The sequence below is a fragment of the Neopelma chrysocephalum genome, unplaced genomic scaffold, assembly GCF_003984885.1.
Source record: "Neopelma chrysocephalum unplaced genomic scaffold, ASM398488v2 Primary Assembly neopelma1_25, whole genome shotgun sequence".
Classification (NCBI taxonomy): Eukaryota; Metazoa; Chordata; class Aves; order Passeriformes; family Pipridae; genus Neopelma; species Neopelma chrysocephalum.
The window spans coordinates 10,636,317-10,657,281 of NW_020897694.1; the positions used below are offsets into that span (position 1 = coordinate 10,636,317).

Here is a 20,965-nt window from a genome sequence, read left to right on the forward strand (position 1 = left end):
TTTCCGCCGCGCGGCGGGGGAACATGGCGGCTGCTCCCCGAGCTGCCGCCAGAGGGCGCTGGGTGTCCGCGCACGGTCCCGACGCGCCTGGCGGCTGCGGGCGGGGAGCGGCCGCCGCAGCTCGGTGAGGCCGAGGAAGGGAAGGGCGGCCATGGACAGGTTCTCGTGGACCACGGGGCTGCTAGAGCTGGGGGAGACGCTGGTGGTCCAGCAGCGCGGCGTGCGCCTCAGCGACGGGGAGGAGAAGGTGACGGGGGCAGCCCCGCGCGGGGCCTGGCGGCGCGGCAGAGCCCGGGTGGGGAGGAGGCCGCGGGCCCCGGGCAAGGGGGCGGCAGGGCCGTGAGTGTGGGTGGTGTCGAGCGAGGGGCGCGACATGAGGGGTGTGAGGGCCTGGGCTGCTGGCGGAGCATCGGTCGGGGGTGTGGGAGGACGTTCTGCACCAGAGTCTGGCGGGGTTTGTGTCCGTGAGGAGATTGTTAGGGCGGAGTTCCAGGCTCTGGGAAAGTGTGCTGGTCGACAGCCGGCTGAACATGAGCCAGCAGTGTGCCCAGGTGGCCGAGAAGGCCAATGGCATCCTGGCCTGCATCAGCAATAGTGTGGCCAGCAGGACTAGGGCAGTGATTGTCCCGCTGTACTCGGCACTGGTGAGGACACACCTCGAGTCCTGTGTCCGGTTCTGGACCCCTCAGTTCAGGAAGGACATTGAGGTGCTGGAGCGTGTCCAGAGAAGGGCAATGAAGCTGATTAAGGGTCTGGAGCACAAGTCCCATGAGGAGCAGCTGAGGGAGCTGGGGTTGTTTAGCTTGGAGAAGAGGAGGCTCAGGGGGACCTTGTTGCTCTTTACAGCTACCTGAAAGGAGGTTGTAGCCAGGTGGGGGTCGATCTCTTCTCCCAGGTAACTAGAGACAGGACGAGAGGACATAGTCTCAAACTGTGCCACAGGAGGTCAGACATTAGAAGGAGTTTCTTCACAGAAAGGGTGATTAGACATTGGAATGGTGGTGCAGCCACTGTCCCTGCAGGTGTTTAAGAAAAGACTGGACATGGCACTCAGTGCCATGGTCTAGGTGACATGGTGGTTTTGGGTCATAGGTTGACCTCAATGATCTCAGAGGTCTTTTCCAACCTTACTGATTCTATGATTCTGTGAGAAAGGCCTTGGACAGCGTGTGCTACATATAGGGAGGGTTGGAAGCCCCACAGGGTGTGCTGGCATTGCTGTCACAAAGCGCTGTCCACTGCTCGAGCTGTCAGGGCCGAGCCTTCCCTGTGTTGCCCTACACAGTGACTTTGGTGTCATGTACGGGGCCTGATGCACAATTCACACTGGAGTCGTCCTGGTAGCTATAAAATGCACTGGTGCTCTGGTCATCAAGGGTACTGACCCTTCACTTGTCTGAACTAGCCTGCTTATTGCTTCATTTTACTGCTGGACTGACTCTTGATCTCTCCATTTTCCACACCACAGTAGTTGCGCGCTCTCATAGAAAGCTGTAAAAGTGTGCATCCAATTTTACAAGTAGGAAGCAATTTGCTATCACAGATTTTCCACGTACTGTTTGCTGTCTGATAAATAAAGAGCTTTTCAACAGTAAGATGGATAGAAGCAATACTCCTGTGTGATAGAATGGAAGATTTCAGACTGTGTGTAGCATCTTCTTAGTAGGTTGTTTTACTTTAAATGTTTGTATATCTTGCACAGTATATGGAGGGAGGATCCCTTAGGATTTCCGGGGGACAAGGTTTATACCAATTAAAAAGGAAGTTTGTGTATATCTATTTAATCTCTTTATACTTATTTTCTCCATTGTTTCCTAAACTTCATGTATTTTGATTTCTGAAAAAAGGGGAGGTGTTCTCAAAATATTGGCTTGTTGAATCTGATTGCTATGTCTAGTAAGGTGTAATATTTCCAAGATCAGTATTTATGCAACTTACTGGTTAAATTTGTTGTTGATCTGTTTTATTTTTCTGGTTTAGGTGAAATTTGATAGTGGAGTTTTACTGCTTAGCACACACAGACTGATCTGGAGGGATCAGAAGAATCATGTAAGTCCCACTTTTGTCTCCTGTATGTCATTCAGCTGTAAATTCCTTCATAAACTACAAGTAGCTTGCAATGAAAAGACTGCACACAGAGAGGAGATTTTTCCTTCCTTTGTGCATGTTTTCTTTTACAAGTATAATCAGTTTTTTGGCTCACAGTGGAAAGAAAATTATGTAGAGGAAAGTTCTTTGACCCAGTTCTGCTTTAATAAAATAACCATACAGACATGAGAAGGGATGTGTGTGAATCCTATAAACTTTCCTTTTCTTTGGCACAAAAATAAAGGAGAAAATAGCCTGGTATCACGCACTAAAAAACACTGGTTTTGAGACTGAAGTTGAATGTGTCAGGCAAATTATAACATGAAGTTCTCTCCCATGCTCCTTGTCTAGGAAGACCTTTTCTTCCTTATTAGTTTCAAGTTTCCCTGTCTTCTGCTCCCACCATATAGTCCATGACTGTGATTTGATAATAGGATGTGTTTGGTGGCAGTATTATTTTGCACAGGTCTGGCCCTCCCAGCTGCCTGTTCCTGTGCTGAACCAGTCTCTTCAGTAAGCCAGAACATTTGTCTATACTGCTGTGGACAGTTAGTCCGAGGTTAAGTAGCACTGTCAGAACTACAGTATGGTAATATTGCTGCTGAATGCTTTGTATCATCAACCCACAGCCTGAGATTGCAGGCTGGAAGTGAGTGAGAAAAACTACAAACACATACAAAGCTCTAAACATAGACTGTGAAACATGCACCACACTACAGGTGCAATTGAAGGAGAAGTTGAAGTCCTCAGACCAAGTTGGATTATGCTTGTTTTGGACACAGTCATTTAGAAATTTAACTCTGGAAGCCAAAGTTTAGACAGCACATTCAGGTGACATCTTTTCAAAGGCAAATTACGTTCTACTGGGTTGGTTTTGTGGAAGGGTAGCACAAGCACCTCTTGCACCCAATGGCTGTTCCCTACCAAGTATGCACATCCTTGCTCCAAAGCAGGTAGCTACTAAGAGCCTTCTGAAGGCAATGTCACCAAGAATGTTCTTAAATTTGGCAAAACAATATGTTTTTTTTCTCTAGGAGTTGTTTGCAGGAATAGCAGAAATATTTTTAGTACAAATGTCTCAAAATGCCCAGAGTGGGGTTACTGTTCACAAGTCAGGAGTTGATGGTCTGGTCTGTGAGCTGTTCTGTATAAATTAACTGTGCTTTTTGCACAGTCAACATGAGTTTGTGCTAAACGATGTGTTAATCGCTTCTTATTTCTTCATCAGCATCTCTTTTTGAGAGGTGACCATGTACTGCAACATGCACTGCTTCCAATCTTCTCACTTGGACTTTTTGCTTGCTTGAAGTAACATTAGACATGATGACTTCAGCAACTCTTAGAACTGATCATGTCCGTATTCTCTCCTTTCCAACAAAAGAATGACATCTCTCTCTTTTTCCCAACTTCTCCCTCTGCTCCTAGGCCACATGATTTCCTGTACTCTTTCAAGATCATTGAATTTCCTAAATCAGCAGAGGAGAACCCTGGAGAATAAGGAAAAAGAATTATTTTAACTACTTTAACTGAGCAAAGATTCTGACAAGCTCCAGGCTTGATTAACAGAAGGGGCAAAAACATGTCCTGGAGGCTGACAAAAGTTACCCAGTTCTGATTATGGAGATGTAATTAACTTTGTTAGTATGGTAAAGAAAGTTGACTAATTTTTGGGCTCTCACGACTGAAACATGGGGAGCACAGTGTCCTTTTATTTTCATGGTGAGTTGTTGCCTAAGCTCAGCTGTGGTGTAACATCAGACTTAGAAACCTTAGCTAGCTTACCTGGAATAAACTTGTAGAGAGAGTCCCCTTCTATTGTGTCAGCAAATGGGGCACTTGTCCTTAGGTGAACATAGCAAACCTTCTTACAAACACAGACAGCTGTGTTTTACAGGTGCTGTTTCTATATAGCATCTGCAGTTGAACAGGATAGAAAATACAGTGATTTCAGAAAAAAAAAGGAATTCTGTAATGTTTGTTTCGTAGATATGTTTTGCACAGCATTTTAAATGATAAAATCATGCATAATGTGAGCGTGAGACATTAGAAAAAAAATTTCCAAATAAACACACAGCATTTTTAACACATTTCTATTTTTGTATTCCTTTGTCTAGTTCTCTCATGAGGAAGGAGTCATTGTAAGCCCTTGTACTTACAATGAGTTCATAACTTTCTAGATGTGAACTAAATGAATCAATCATTTTGACAGTGTGCATGCTATATATAGTTGAACTTCTTGTTGTTTTCAAATTGTTTTTTTAACAGAAGTATCATATTGTGTGTCTTTAAGGTGTCCACAATTTTGTGGGTATTTTACAAATAGTGACTGTTCTACATAACGGCTATAGAAACTGGAGCCATAGAAGAATCTAGGTAACTTTGCATAAAGAGTTTTTAAGAACAGGAAGTACAACCCACGTTTTTTGCCAATAAGAGATCTACTTGGAGTTCCTTCCTGTATACTTACCTGATCTCCAATTTAATGGGTATTTAATTATTCCATGTAAAGAGGAACAATTTTGGTAGTAGGGGTTGAGAGGGCCCTCTTACAGTGTTCATTGTAAAGTGGTGCTAGGCACACCTTCATGGCAGGTGGAAAAGAGAGGTCCAAAGAGGGAATGCAACCTGTGTTTCCTTTATTCTGTGTGACTGTGTCACTCACCAAGTTGTTGTGTGGAAAATTATGTTCACCGAAGGATGTTCACTAAAACAAGACCAGGCACCTAATTAGATGCTTTGAATCATTCTCTTAGCAATTTCTGTCTCAGATGCATATTTTAGCTTGGGGTAGCTTAGTCTCCGACAGATGGATACAGTCTTGTTTCTTTCTCTTCGTTGTTTTGTCTAAAACACAGTCCAGTAAATGTGTGTTGAAATGCATCAAGCACTGGATTCGGTCCTTCAATGTAGGATAAATGGAAAAATTCCTATTGCATTCAGACAATAGTCTAGTGTTTCAGAGATTCAACATTTAGAAGGCTGCTGATTTTGGATATTGTTTTAGCTGCCAAATAAAATCAGTGCAAAAATGTTAAGAACCTATGGGTATTGTGCACCTACAGGGATAAGATGCAGTAGCATGTCAATTTTAGTGTTTAAATTTTGAACTTGGAAATTTAACAAATCTTCAGATCTTAGTCCACTTATGAATCTACTTTACGTTTTTAAAGTTGACACATTGACACTTAAATTTGTTGGTTGTTTTTTTATTAACTAGAACTCAGTTTCAGTTTTATGTTATTTTTCTACATATATTTCTCTTTAATAGATTGTTTCTTTTGTTACCATCATATTTCATATCGAGTGCCTCAGGCAGCACCTGTAGAAATCTGTACCGTCTGTGAAATGGGGAAAGACGACACTTGGGTTTAGGGAATGAGTAGTCAGGATATAGCTTTAATTTCACTTACGCTTGTGTTGTTTGTTCCAGGAGTGCTGCATTGCTGTACCTCTGTCTCAGATCGTATTTATTGAAGAGCAATCATCCGGGATAGGAAAAAGGTAAGGTGGTTGTCGCAGTCCTTTTCAGATGAATACTTTGCATATGCATATTATGTGAGGTACCCAATATTATATATTGATTTGTGGTAGGTTTTATTTGTAATCTGAATTTCCAGATTGACAGCCACAAGGACATGCTTTCCTCATTTGAGGTGAGATGTGTAAGAGAGTCATGACAAAGCACTGTTTGATGTGATTTGTTAGATAACCGTCTTGTAGTCACGAACGAGTATATGTTTTAGCATGCCATTATTATTTGATTAGTCATAAATAACAACAGTGATTTTGCTGGATCTAAATTTGAAAGCTAATATTAGTCCTCTGTGCCACAGAACTCTTTGGGAATAGCAACTTTGACAGATTATATGACTTTTCATAACTGTGATTGATTTTGAGCATGGAAATGCTAGTGATGGTTAGAAGGAACTCAAGCATTTCCAGTGAGTGAATAAGTAATTCAGTAGGAATGTGTATAAAGGAGTGTATAAGCCAGCAGTGTGCTCAGGTGTCCAAGAAAGCCAATGGCATCCTAGCCTGTATCTGGAATAGTGTGGCCAGCAGGGCCAGGGCAGTGAATATCTCCCTGTACTCAGCACTGGTGAGGCCACGCCTTGAATCCTGTGTTCAATTCTGAGTCCCTCACTTCAAAAAGTCATTGAGGTGCTGGAGTGTGTCCAGAGAAGGGCAAAAAAGATGGTGAAGGGTTTGGAGCACAGGTCTTATGAGGAGTGGCTGAGAGAGCTGGGATTCTTTAGCCTAGAGAAAGGACACTTAGGGGAGACCTTATTGCTCTCAAGTAACAAGTGACAGGACAAGGGGAAATTGCATCAAGTTGTGTCAGGGGAGGTTTAGATTGGATATTAGGAAAAACTACTTCACCCAAAGGGATGTCAAGCATTGGAACAGGCTGCCTGCAGAAGTAGTGGAGTCACCATCCCTGGAGGTATCTAACAGATGTGCAGATGTAGCTTAGGGACATGGTTTATTGGTGGACATGGCAGTGCTCAGTTAACAGTTGGACTTGATGATCTTAGAGGTCTTTTTCCAACATAAATGATTCTATGATTCTAAGTTTCACAAGAAAAAAGAGAAAAAACATTAACTGGAAAAATATATACATAGCTGACATCCGCTTTCAGCCTACAGTCAGATTGGTATGCTGAGGATATCCAGAAGAAATCAGGTAATTCACTAATGCTGGAGAAGTCAAGTAAATATGGACCAATGCAAAGAGTATCAGTAAAATGAGATGGGAATGGCCAGCTTGCAGTCATGTTGTGATAGGAGTCTGTTAATGTTCCTAAAATAATATTATCTGAAAGTTTGTTTTGGTGGTGTCATTTTAGACTGTTATTTCCATGCTTGTTACCTTTGAATGTTGGTTTTGGACAAATTCACATACAGTGTTCACAAGTGACATATGCCAGTGGAATAGGTTAAACATAAAATTGAGACCTTCTGTTTTCCTGTGGCAAAGATAGTGTATTTTGCTTTTGACTTGCAATAACTATTGACAAATGGAATGACAACAATCAGATTTGTCAGAAATTATTACTTGAAATTTTAAAATTTGTTATGCTTATTTCTTAAGAACTGATGGTAGGTACATTTTAAATTTGTGAGATATTGCTGTTTCAGATGGTATAGCAGTTTTTATGCAAGATCTGCTTAGTCAAAATATTTAAATGTTGATGGACAAATGTAAAGCATTTGTTCATGTACTTTAGCTCTTTATGTGAGATAAAGTTAAAAGAGGTTTTGATGAAATGGTTATCTTTGATTGTAGAAATAATTTTTTTAGATATTACAGAGATTTCTTCTCTTTCCTTTACCTTTTTCTTAGTGCCAAAATAGTAGTTCATCTTCATCCTGCTTCTTCAAACAAAGAGCCTGGTCCATTCCAAAGCAGCAAATATTCCTACATCAAGCTTTCTTTCAAAGAACATGGGCAGATTGAGGTAAGTTTTATACCATGCAAGCCAAGCACATCAGATATTTGGATATGCTTTCCTCCTCTTGCTGTGTTAGTGATAATTGTCCGTGATCTTTCTGTGTTTACTTTTGAGGTGGAGCTTTTTCAGTACATCCTTTTGGAAGACAAACACTACAAGTCTTCCTTATTCAATACTTTGGTTAAATGATGCAAATAGAGTTCAAAAAATGTCAAGAGCCATTATTAGGCTTTATCCTTACTTCAGTGGTTTTAGTATAATCTTATACTTCTTTTTTTTAATCTAGTAAATTGAACACAGGATTTTCCAAAATGACATCTCTGAAATCTGTTAAATGTTTAACAGAGTAAAAGATGTTTCTGTGTAGCTACCTCTCTACTGCACAGGAATCAGACAACTTAAGTCATCTCTCTAATTTTATTGCTGAACACTTTTTGTTGCCTCAGAACTTTTTTATGCTTTATAAATCTTTTTTTTTTTACCTACACCAAACCTCAAAAGCTCTGAGCATTCTAAGAAAATTTTAATATATTTTTAAAACAAGTCTCATCCTAAAAGACAAAGAAATTACACTCTGTAAAGAAATTTCACAGTGTAAGATCCTCATTTGAAGAGACTGAGAACTTTAACTTCAAACAATGAAAAAAGCTATACCTGTTCACTACAGAAAATCAGATTGTCAACTCGAAGTAATTAAAAATGCCTTATAAATGCATGTGTGTGATCAGACTCACTTTCATTTCTTTGTGAGCAATTTTCAGATTAACAACGGTAGATTTATGCATAGTTGTAATTGTATAGGTGTTTTGCCTAATCATAACCTTATTTATTTTAATGTTAGTTTTGTGTCTGAAAATTAAACTTACTATGCTTACTGGTTCCCAGCATATCACTTACACCCCAGCTTTTCTTTATGACTTCAGAACACTTTCCTGTGAACCTGAACAACCATAAGAATGGAATAGATTTTCTTTCTGGATATTGGTCAGTGGGATACACTTAGTGTTAAGTATTTAACTAATGCCACCCTGTGGTAGTAGCAATAAACAAATAAGTGTAATTGATCTGTGTGGTTGTTTTTATATTGTTGAATTAACAGATCAGTAGTAATTGGATCGTTCAACTTTCCTTCCTTTAAAAAGCATGCCTTTGAGGAAACCTTGACATTTTTAACTTTAGCATGGTTTGGAACATTTTGAATATCTGAAAGAAATATTTTACAGTAGAAATACTTATATGAGTTGAACTAGTGATTACATGGTTCCTACTCTAATATGTGTATTTTTGAAGACCGGACATTAAGAATTTCCAGATAATGGATGTTGTACTATGAGTATGTAGGTGTTACCACATTTTATCTTATAGTGCAGTTTATTTTATCTACCACCAGGATGCTAAAAATACCCAGAGGTACACTGCACAGTTTATGAAATGTCTGTTGTTACTCTTTAATGTTTGCAGTTCTATAGACGATTATCAGAAGAAATGACACAAAGGAGATGGGAGAGCATGCCTACTGGTCAAGCCATGCAAGTTAACAAGGATACACAGGTATGTGCAGAGCTTCTGAGCAGCATCTGTATGTAATTTCTTGTTTCCATTTCTTGCTGCCCCCCTATACTGCATCCAGCATGCCTCTCTAACCAACATGATGGGCACGTGGGAATTCAGCTTTACTTCGCCTATTTCTTCGCTGGCATAAATTAGTTTCTACTTTGCAGTTTTCACCTGATAGAACACAGTGACCTCTCTTGAGTTTGTTTAGACTAGAGTAGTTGATCAGACATGCATACACATAGTTATGCAAATGCAGTATATCTACTTGCATATAATTTTATTCAGCATGAGACATCTAATGAAGCTGCAAGATTTTTAGTGTTAATTGCAATTTCTGGGGGTTTTTTGTGACTGGATATCAAATATATAATGTGTAACTTTGAAACCTATGTATATTTGATTTAAATGAATATTCTAAATGGACAGTTGTTACGGAAAATGTTAAGTGGTTAGATTACCCTCTTTATCTATCTGCATACTTCTAGGTTATAAACTCTGATAAACATGTAGATGTTGTTTCTCTATATGAATATGTTGCATATACGAACATATAGTACTGTATGAATGGAATAAAATGATTTAAAAATTTTTAAACGTCAAATCTCGTTGGTACTTCTTGGCAAATGTAGTACCTAATAAGCACAATTGCGTTTGGACTAATGGGGAAACCTGTACCCTGCATGAAGAATCTAATGAAAATACCTTACCTCTTGTTCTTAGCTCATAGCAGCTCATTAACACCAGTGCTAAGCCTTGCAGTCAGAGATTTGAGGGCTGGCACCACTGGTACTTAAGTACCAGCCCTTATAAAACACATTTGGTATCTAGTAGAAGTTTCACCATCACCTCCATGCTGATACTTCTCAGCAAGGTAAATTAGACTGCACTTAGCATTGTGTTTCTGTGTCTGTGTTTCTTCAGGCTTGATTTCTTGAGGTAATCATATTTAGATACACTCAGGCATTTCCACAGCTCTAGTAATGCATGTTCACATGGACTCGGGAGGCTACAATTGAGATGAGTGGGAATACTCTGTCTGGATCAGGCTATTAAATTTCTTCATATTAATAGCTTCAATATAATAATGTAATTTTCTGTCTAGTATAGTAAATGTTTCACACTTATTGTGGTTTTTTTTACTCTGATTTAAAAAAATACTGTCAAGAAATAATGTATGAATGATATCTGCTCTTTGGGGGAACATTTCCTGTCCTCTAATTTTCACAGTGAGGCAGATGAGAAAACTTAACATTTCCTATTTTGAGTCTTCCTTTTTTTTTTTTTTTAGGCAGGAAGAATAAGGGCTGTAGGAATTGTAGGGATTGAAAGGAAATTAGAGGAAAAAAGAAAAGAGACTGACAAAAACATTTCCGAGGTAGGTACTTCTGAAGTTTCAAGGTCAGCCACCTGTCTGAACCATTTACATTCATTCACACTTTCTTTTAGGGGCAGGAGCATCTGAGACTGTTGGGGTTTTTTGTTGAGAAGTCTGAATTGATTGAATGTATTATTTACGTTTACTTATTTTGTTTAACTGGCTTGTCAATATAACTTAAACAGTTCCTTTCAAGAAGACTGTTCTTTGAAACTAAGTGTCTATTTATAAAATTAATTTTGGTAGAATTAGAGATCTGAGTTCAGTGACTGTTCATCAGGGGAAGAACACAAATACATGTCCAGAAAGAGTCTATTATGTATCTGGGGGGGGTTTCTTTCCTTGTTGTTGTTTTTTTTAACACTAATTTTGGTTTCAGTTGAGAATTTAATACATATTAAGAATATGCTGGTCCAAGCATAGCTGTGGTGAAGTTAGGTTTTCATCTTATACATAGTCATTTTTTTAAAAGTTAGATTTAGGATTATGATTACAGTAAAATGATTTGGAGTCCAGGCATTGACAAGGCATTACAAGAATATTTTGCAAAACACCTGGGCTAGATAGAGACCATCCTTTTCCCTAGAAACTGCACAATGGTTGAATTCCTGATATCATTACTGATGGACAACAGAGATATTTAATTTCTTCATATACACCTGAGACCAATATCCTCAAAAATAGTCCAATTCTGCTTGGTGGTAGAGATTAATACAGAATTACTGATAAACTACATGCAACAGACTTGTTCTTGTGGCAAAGCTGTATGGGATTCAACGTGCTATGAGAAAAAAGGCCATTCCCTGCTCTAATACCTAAGAAAATGATTTTACCTTTGCAGGCCACGTGCTGTTTCTGATACTGGTAGCATTAAACTTTTTTGCTTTCTGTCCGTGAGGAATGTAATGAATGAAGTTTTGTGTAGTTCAAAAGGTATTGTGGTTACATGCATGTGTATATAGTTCAAAAGTTATTGTCTGCTTATTTTTTCCTTTAGTAGCTTTGTCAGAGACTAAAAGAAATCCATTTGTGTGTGTTGTATGAGCAGAGGAAAGCTGTGACTTGTAAAATCCTGCCTTCCTCCAGCTTTAAATGTTATAAATGACTTAATTTAAAAAATGGTGCCCTGGCTTCCAGGAAAAGGCTTCCTGCATCTGCTGTTCAGCACTGATAAGAATCCAGTTCTTTAGCCTTTTGTTTATCTGAGGAAGTTCCTGTTAGGTGTGTGCACATTCCCCTTTGTTTCCAGGCCTGCCCTCTGTGAGTCAGGCAGAGGAGGAGTTAGACACAGCCGTGCTGTTTATTTAGCTAAATCAAGGGTTCTTTTCATGAATGATGTTTTCATGCAGGTATAGAGATTAGAAATAAGATTGGAAAAGCCTTGGTAGAAAACTTATTGTTGATACCATTTACAAGTACAGTAGAAGGACATTGATTTACACCAGAGATTGGGAAATCTATTGTAAATTACTGAATTTGGCAGATTAGGGAGTGAAGAAATACTCCAAAGAGAAGCTCTTGTTCTCATAGTGGTAAATTATTGTACTACGGTGGTATATTTTCTTTTCTGCCCTTGAACCTAGGTTTGTCCCATTAAACTTTGGACATTTAACTCAGGTACCAAGTCTTAAGAGGCTGAACTTCTCCAGTCAGTGGAGAAACACTGACACCATTAGGAGGTGTTCAGATCAAAAGCAAACCCTGTCCCTTCCTAGAAGCATCTCCTTTTCTTCTTTGCATGTTCAGTCTCAGACCAATAAGCTTCTAAGTAAGGCACCGAAATGCAGATGGGAACAATTGAGTCAAAATGCTGCTAAAATGTGTCTTTCTAGTGGGGGATTAGTCAGAATGAGCCAGGAATAACACAGAAGCAGAGACTAGGAGCTGTAGGCAAGATAGGTATCTGACCATTTGACATACTCCAACTGAACAACCTTCTTTTTTTGTGGCTGGAGGGCTTGATGCTGCTGTCAGGCAAAGTTTAGCTGAAAAGGTTCAGGAATTTTTCTCTCATCAGTTGTTCAAAAAAGATTGTTTGAAAAGGTTGACCACCTGGACATGTTGTCATGTATTTGAGAGAAGCAAGTGGGGATGCTGAATGTGTGTTGATGAGGATGGGAGAACAGAGAGTCACTTGTTAATACAGGTGCATTAATGGAGTTGTTAGGTCTTTTTTTTTTTTTTTAAACATGAATTTTTTAAAGCTAGTTGGTTTTCATTACGAAAAGTTTTGAATTTCAGTATACTTTCAGCTACTTTTAAAGTATGTTTTATTTAAGCCTAAAAAACCCTTTGTGTGCTGTTGTTGGAGTTGTATGTGAGACCATAGCAGTTTACTGTGATATTCAAATGAAGATATGTTGCCACACATTTTTAGAGGTTTTGTCCCTTCAGTTAAGCATACACATGAAAACATACACCCTCTTCCTTGCTCACTTGAAATGACTGTTTCTTATTAACTGAGTAATATCTACTGATTAAAGTAAAATTGTCTTGTCCAGAGGAATACATCTGTATCTTTACGTCTGGCTTGCTGCCAGAAACAATAGATCTCCTTGAGTGAGAGTTACCTGGTGGAAGAAAACCTGCCATCACCACCAAGAAACATTCCCCCAGCTTATAGGAGAGCATTATAAAACTTCAACAGTTTAATCTTTTCTCAGTATCTCATTGTTCCTTCCTATTGTGGACTTCATAAATCATATTGAACTACTGTTCGCATACTGGAAAAATGTACAATTGTTTGATTCTCTTCTTCATTCTCTGTTGTTTATGTTTATTTTAGTTAAAAGACCTGACATAAAATAGATGTGTCAACAAATTATATATGATATATCATACTGTAACATACTAACCTAAAGGGATAGCAGCTCTTATGAACAGCTTGGATAGGTGTACAATGGCAACTTCCTGTATCCATGAAGATAAATTACACTGATCTGCATTGTCTGCTTTTTGTTTCAGGCTTTTGAGGATCTTAGCAAACTAATGGAGAAGGTATGTATGGCACGCGTCACTTGTCCAAGTAGACTTATGCTTGTTTTCTCAGTTTCAAGCATGCTTTTCTGTGTTGAGCTGAAAGTTGACTTATCTATGTGTCTTTCTTGATAGGCTAAGGAAATGGTGGAGTTATCCAAGTCAATAGCTAATAAGATTAAAGAAAAACAAGGTGACATCACTGAGGATGAGGTAAATGAATTTTGTTTTTAAAGTTAACAGAAATGTGCTTATGACAAGCAAAAAGCTATCCATTTAATGTATGTAATGTTAATAAAACCCACTTCCTGGTTGGTTTCTTTGTGTTTTGGTCCCTTATAGAGTTTATTCGTTTAGTGTTAATTTTTCTTTTAATGCTTCTTAAACGCAAGGATTTTACTGATTCTGTATATTTTTTTCTATTTTTTGACCTCTGCTGGTCAAAAAAAATTGTGTAAAGTCTTGCCTTCTCTTTGTTAGCAGTTTACGTTTTTGGTAGTAAATTTAAGGATTTAGTCACTAAAACTGCCTTATAGTAATAAAATCAAAGACTTTTAAAAACCAGAATCATTCACTAGCCGATGTACTTGTAAATTTATTTGTTTGCTCTTTCAGACTATTAGGTTCAAGTCCTATCTACTGAGTATGGGTATAGCTAATCCAGTTACTAGGGAAACATATGGATCGGGTACACAGTACCACATGCAACTGGCAAAGCAACTAGCTGGAATACTGCAGACACCATTAGAGGTTAAGTACTTTATTTTGCACCAGCATTTTTTCTGTGTTACTGAATTTCAATGTAAACATGTTTTGGCTGTAGTGCTGTGCCTCTTTTAAAAGTCTTGGATCTTGCGGCACAGCCTCGTATTCAATGTTTATGGGAAGAATATATATCCTCTTTTTGAATGTTTAAATATAAGTAAGAATTTGCAAAATTCTTCTATTTACAAAATATCAATGAGACTTAGAAAATTGTACAAGTGCTCTTTCTTCTATTTGAACTGCCCTGCATTCATCCCTTGCTGCAGAATATAACATTTTTAAAGTAAAGTGAAATGACACTGACTGAAAATACAAGTAATAAGTCTTTAAACTGCTTAAAATTTACATATTTTACAAATATAAGACAGAATTATTAAGTAGATTACCTGCCCTTAGTAATATCTCCTGGTTTAATTTATTTGAAGCTATTACAGAATTCAGGATTCTCACCAAAAAGTTAGATTTCATGTTGCAACTTAAAAGGCTATGTTTCTACTGAAAAACATACATATTACAGTACTTTTGTGAAAACTGTGTGCTACCTACTGTGATCAGAATGGAAAACTGAGTTTGTTTGAAAAGTAAAAATGGTAAATTGATTGATAGATTTACATATTGAAATTTCTTGTTCCTGTTTCATACATTTATTCTTTGCTTTAAAATCAAAGTAATTCACAGTCTTTGGGTTAGTGTTACTTTTTAGTATTTTAAACTGATTAGCAAAAGATACGATTTACCTCTTTGGTTTTCTCCATTCAGGCCCGTCACATAGCTCCTGTGTTTTACCTGTTTAATCAGTCACATGCAACTAGAGATACTGTGTTTACTGGATTAATGCTTTTGCTCTAACCAGTCTTGTGCTTAACACAGGAACGAGGAGGGATCATGTCGCTCACGGAAGTGTACTGTCTGGTGAATCGTGCGCGAGGGTTAGAGGTTAGAAACTGCTTTTGTTAAATATTTTATAAAATGTACTTTAGTGATAAGGTAATTAAAGAAAAAGGGTAAAAATGTTCCCTAACAATTGCTCATTCTACCTGTCTAACAGCCAGAAGCGATCAGCCTTTTATTAAAATTAGGCTGTTTTTACCTTTCTCCTTTTTCCATGTGATATTTATGAATCCTTTACTAGTTGTGATAATGTGTGCTGCTTTTTATAATACCATGTAAAAGGAAAAATCCGTCCTTATCTGAAAAGAAAACTTAAAGGACAGAAACTACTAAAGAATGGTGAATGTTTTTGGGGTTTTTTTTACAAAATACAACAATTCTTTCTGTAAACAAGGCAAAAGGATTATTATAGAACACATAATAAAGGAACAGAAAGCAGTATAGAAGCCAAGAAAATAGACTGCACAAAAGAAAGGAAGAAAATTAACAATAAGTGTGGCCTAGTGTATTTTAAAGCTGTAGTTATTAAAACTGTTTGTTTTGGTGTTGTACTGTATACTTGAAATGCAAGCTGTGAATAAATATGTTTTACTATTTTAATAGTTGCTGTCACCAGAAGACTTAGTAAATGCTTGTAAAATGCTGGAATCACTGAAATTGCCAATAAGGTAAGAACTTTATGGATTTATTTATGAAACATGGCACTCAGAGGTCAGACCATGATGTTTTAATATTTTGCCTTTTAAAAAAAATACAACAGCAACAAAAATCTACTACTAAGACATTCTTTGCTTAAAGGATGCTGTTGTATGCACTAATATCCACTCTCCATCAAAGTACTACTTTTTAGCTATGGTTCACGTCACTAGGAAGGCATTACTTTTTTCACTTCCAATACAATTTTTTCAGACTGGGAAAAGGGTTTAACCAAGACCAGACATATGGTCTGGTCTTTTCAGTCTGTTTAGATTTTGAAGATGCTATTAAGCTTACGTTCATTTTACAGCGTTTGTTTGGGGATTTTTGGATTTTTTTCCCCTTTTGTAATGTGGTTATAGGTGTGGATGCATTAGAAATGTGACCATAGGTGATGTGCATGGGGTTTTTAGTTACTTTGCTTCTCTTTTTTGATTTTAGACTTCGGATATTTGACAGTGGTGTGATGGTGATTGAACTCCAGTCTCATAATGAAGAGGAAATGGTTGCTTCTGCTTTAGAAACAGTAAGTGTACTTCATTTCCTTCAGTGTTCTGACCATACTAGGGAAAATTAAACACATTAGGTACAAAAACTCGAGGTACAGAATTTCCTTTTGAGGTTTTGAAATACAAAATATTCCACTTCCATATCTTCTAGAGTAATACTTAAATAGCACTTCTCATCTTCGAAGTTCAGTGCAGGCAATAACTCTAGTCATTGCTTTCTCTTTAAGGAATAAATCACTTTTCCATCTCTTCTCAAACTTTATTAATCCAAAACCTTCCTTCAGATCTTTTGTGCTGTAGGATGAAATTCGTGGCAGGTATTGAGCACCTAATTTAACAGAAGCCCATTTCAGACACTTAACACGATGTGCTTGAAGGCAGTGGAAGCAGCTCTTAAAGGTTGATATAGGTAGTTGTTTGGTTTGGCTTTATTTCATAAAACAGTACATTGTATGTGTAACATCTTCTACTGAGTTTGCTGCTGTGATGAGCACTCAGTTGGAGAATATTGTGTATAAAATTAAGCTAGCTTCATCAGGAAAAAAAATTGTATAAATTGCTCAGTGTCATAAACCTTTGTGGTCTTGCTGCCTCTGGACACTTTAAAGTCCTGTTATCCCATTATTTGACGCATTTTTCTGTGTCTTTTTCAGTGGAATGTAATTTTTTGATTTTCACACACTTGAGAAAAGGCTAATTCAGTGTATCTCAGGTTAAAGATTAAAGTCAAAGAGGGCTTTGTCTTGGGCAGTCAAGAAAAAGCAGAACTATCGCAGACAGCTTCTCACTTGATATGAGGTAGACTCTTCGGTGCATTTTCCATGATTTGTTACCGTATAGCTTTCACTCATCAAAAAGATTTTTAGATAAGAGAAATGTATATAGCCATCTAAAAGATTCCATTCTAAATTAACAAAACTAAAATGCTTAAATCTTTCAGTATATGTTAATATTTTCAGTTTATTTCCTTATATTTGCAGAAAAATACCTACTCCATTTTAGAGGTTTTTTTCTGATTGGCTTCTAAATATTTGTTTCCTTCAGTAAGAGTACTTATCTCTTTGAAAGGAAAGAAAAGACCTTTCTTGATAACAAAGGAGGTTAACTGGAAAAAGTAACAGATGGTGGATTTATTACCAAAGTGCCTTTTTTCTGTTATTTTCCTAATGTGAGACTTTGACTCCATAGAAAAATGTAAGGGAGAGGCTTCAAATGAGGAAGGCTAGCCCATAAGGGAACAGGAAGATTAGATCAGACTTGTGGCCAAAAGCTTTCATGTTACTGTACATTATACATTAAGTTCTGAGAAGAAGTGAAAGGTTTCAGACAGGGGAGAGATGTGATTTGAATGGCTAGTGAAGACAGGAAATGACATGGATGTCAAAGGAATCCAAAGTCACCCTTGATGAGAGTAGTGGTTTGGGAAGGAAAGATAATTAATCACCAATTGTATAGCTGACTTCCATTACTCAGATTTGATCACCTAGCTTCCTAAAATCTCATGTTAGGACTAATTTAATCTGAGTTTCTGTAAAATGACTACTGCTGAGAATCATGCACAATAGACCCCTTCCCACCCAGTTATGTGGGAAGCAGGAAATGGCAACTACATCCAGAATTACAAGTTTGCATGAATCTACAGCAATGTAGAAATGGAAGAATTAATTAATTTTGGGGTAATAAAACATGTTTATCTGGGAAATTCAATGCAGCAATAAGTCTAGACTTCATACCTAGTATTTATCTAGCATTTCAAACATGCATATGTCCAACATGTGTGAGAAGGTTTCATTTTAGCATGTATTAAGTAGCATGGTTGAGACAAAGGGGCCAAAGTGTGGAGTCCCAAGACTGAACCAGTCCTTTGTATCAACTGAATGTGATGGTGGCTTTTACTTATCCCCCGAGTATGCCGTAATATCATATCAAGTACTAAGGTTTGGGGATTTTCCTATAGGGAGTGGTTATATTTTAAATTTTAAACTCAAATTCTTCACTTCTACCTGAGATGACTTCAATTTCTACATTGATGACCTGCCCTGAACAGGTCTTCTATTTCCTTATTTAGGCTTTGGTGTTTGCAGAATCACTTAGTATAGTTGGACTGTGTAGATACTTATAGTGACAGTATACTGCTGTGTGAGCTATTCTGATTTTTCCATTCATTTTGTCCCAAGGCATCTTTTAAAAAAATCCAAAGAAAAGGGTACCATACAATTTTTTTAGAGATTTAACTCTTTTCTATGTTCCTTTTTTATACTTGGCAATTTCCCCCAAGCACAAAATAGATATTTTTAAGGGGAAATAGTCATAATTAGTTGTACTTTTTAAAAAAATGCAAACAAACTAATTTTCTTCTCAAGGGATTTGCTACCAATTTATCACTTCTCAAGGCTAGACCTGATTCAGTAGCTGAGAGAACTTTATTGTTCTTTTAATGCTGTAGTTTGTTTATTTGTGTATTTGGTTTTTGGCAGGTATCTGAAAAGGGTTCTCTCACAGCTGATGAGTTTGCTAAGCTGGTGGGGATGTCTGTTCTCTTAGCCAAAGAAAGGTAAGTGATAATTGCTGTATTTAATACTTTAGTTACCATGTTGTCCTCAATTAATACAGCATGTCTTCTTTTGCTTTCTCTAGGCTGCTTCTTGCTGAAAAGATGGGCCATCTTTGCAGAGACGATTCAGTGGAAGGCTTGAGATTCTACCCAAATTTATTTCTGACACAAAGCTAATGTCATTTGTGTACAATTTTTTATGTAACAGTTGAGAGCAGAGGGCAGAATCCTTCCAAGAACTGACTTAAATATTTTATTTTGTTTATTTTGCAACAAACATGAACATTGCAATGCTTTACAGTTCTCAGGTATTTCAAGTGCTGAATCCTCTTACATGGAACTGAAAGGAAATAGAAATCACAGTCAGAAGCATGTCAATTGTCTCAAGCCAACTCGCTCATTTTTCACATTTTATTTGATGTGCTCTGTAGTTTCTCATTTCAAGAGAATTCAGATGAAGATTCCACACAAGTGAGAGTGGAGAGAATATCCCTGTGGTCTTCCATGAGGGTCAGCACCCAGAAGACAGGTTACTGCGTTCTCCAATTGCAGTTTGTTTATGTCTAGAGCAACAAAGCAGACAGATGTATCCGCAGTGATAAGGAAAGTCACTTTATTGTGTACTGAGGTGTAAGGAACAAACCAGTGTAGAATAACCCTTTCTCCCTGAAGTGATGAACAGTTTTCTAAGAGAGGATCTTGGGGATCTGTACTTTGATACAGAAAGAACTTGCTGCAGGAGAGATTATTGTATTTTATGTGAATCTAGAAATCATGGTGTTTATTTTGTCATATCTTATGCTAATATCTCAGATAGAAACATTGTTAGCACAGACTTCCTCCCTTCTCTTTCCTTGCCATCCTCCTTCCTGTCAATTTATGTTGCACTTTGGGTGCCCTTTCTCTGTCTGCTCTAGTGGAGTGGAGCAGCCTCTTGTCACTCTTCCAGTCTCTGTGCTTTAATGGGCTTGGTTTTTATCTTGTAGTTTTTACAAAAGATCATTTGTTTGTTTCATCAGCCTGTCACCTGTTTTGGGGAGACAGTTGGTTTGCTTATCTCTCATATGTGAAAATGAATATGCTTTCAGTATTGAATGGAGGAAGAAGACTATCACCCTGTGCTTAATAATCACAAGGTATCATATTGTTTGGTATTCCTCACCCTGTGTTCACACTGAATGCAATTTGATAGCCTCAGTTTTCATAACTCCAGTGGAGTTGCTACACTACTTGAAGATCTGTTGTCATGATAACAGTTAAGTGGATGTTTATGATCCACATCACCTAAATTTTTGGCATTTTGAAGAGACAATTTTTAGTAAATAACAAATTAATTCAAGGTATGGGCAAGGACAACATATAGGTAACTGCATTGTGGTTGTAATGGCCAAATCAACATTACAAAAAAGGACAAAAAGGCTTTTAATAAGAGCCTGAAAATATTTTCAGGACTATTTCAGTGTTACCATAGCTTAGACGTGGGTTAAGAGCCTGCCAATAAGGAGTAAAGTGCAGAGATCCCTACAGTGATGATGCCTAGGGTTTGTAGGATGCTCATTTAGATTCAGCAAATTGTGTCTTCTTGTCACAAGCAAACTTTAGTGCAGTGCTCTCTTTAGGGCAGTTTTCCTCTGCTCCAGGAGGGTGCTAAAACTAATGTATTTGACACAGCTAAAGGAACCAGTTCCACACTATTCTTACTGTGTTAACCCCTGGTATCATCTCTTTGGGAGCCTTACAGCTTGCTGCTTTTCTTCATCCTCTCCACAACCCATTGAGGTACACTAAGATGACACTTCTAGGGAGGGACTGAAAAATGAGAAATTCAGATGCAAAAAGCTTTTTGTGACAACTGTCTCTTCTGCCCAATACCAAACCTGTCCTGGGAGACCAATGGTTTGTGGGCCTGAACCTCTCCCCACAAGGGGGCATGTCTTGTGCAGAAAGAATAAAACCTGAAAGGAAATGGCAAGTGTAAACTCCCAGCCTCTGTTCCTCCAACCTGTTTCGTTATCTTAATTAAGCAATAATAATACAGCCTATTTACAATAATGGTACCTCGTCAAGCTTTTCTTTCCCAATATTTTTCCTTGATTTCTTT

At 37.9% G+C, this 20,965-nt stretch overlaps 1 protein-coding gene across 2 annotated transcripts; it reads left to right on the top strand.

Annotated features, from left to right (window-relative positions):
* Nucleotides 1-48: 48 nt before the first annotated feature.
* On the top strand, nucleotides 49-19,235 carry VPS36 (vacuolar protein sorting 36 homolog). 2 transcript variants are annotated; one of them, XM_027674442.1, is made up of 14 exons: nucleotides 50-247; nucleotides 1,981-2,049; nucleotides 5,519-5,589; nucleotides 7,433-7,547; nucleotides 9,003-9,092; nucleotides 10,387-10,473; nucleotides 13,438-13,470; nucleotides 13,585-13,662; nucleotides 14,065-14,199; nucleotides 15,085-15,150; nucleotides 15,709-15,773; nucleotides 16,243-16,327; nucleotides 18,788-18,864; nucleotides 18,948-19,235. In XM_027674442.1, the coding sequence occupies exons 1-14, from the start codon at nucleotides 152-154 to the stop codon at nucleotides 19,039-19,041; spliced, it is 1,161 nt and encodes a 386-aa protein (XP_027530243.1). In that variant the 5' UTR covers nucleotides 50-151; the 3' UTR covers nucleotides 19,042-19,235. The 2 variants fall into 2 exon arrangements, with proteins under 2 accessions (XP_027530245.1, XP_027530243.1); XM_027674444.1 differs by lacking the exon at nucleotides 13,438-13,470 and having other exon boundaries at nucleotides 49-247.
* The last annotated feature ends 1,730 nt before the right edge of the window (nucleotides 19,236-20,965 follow it).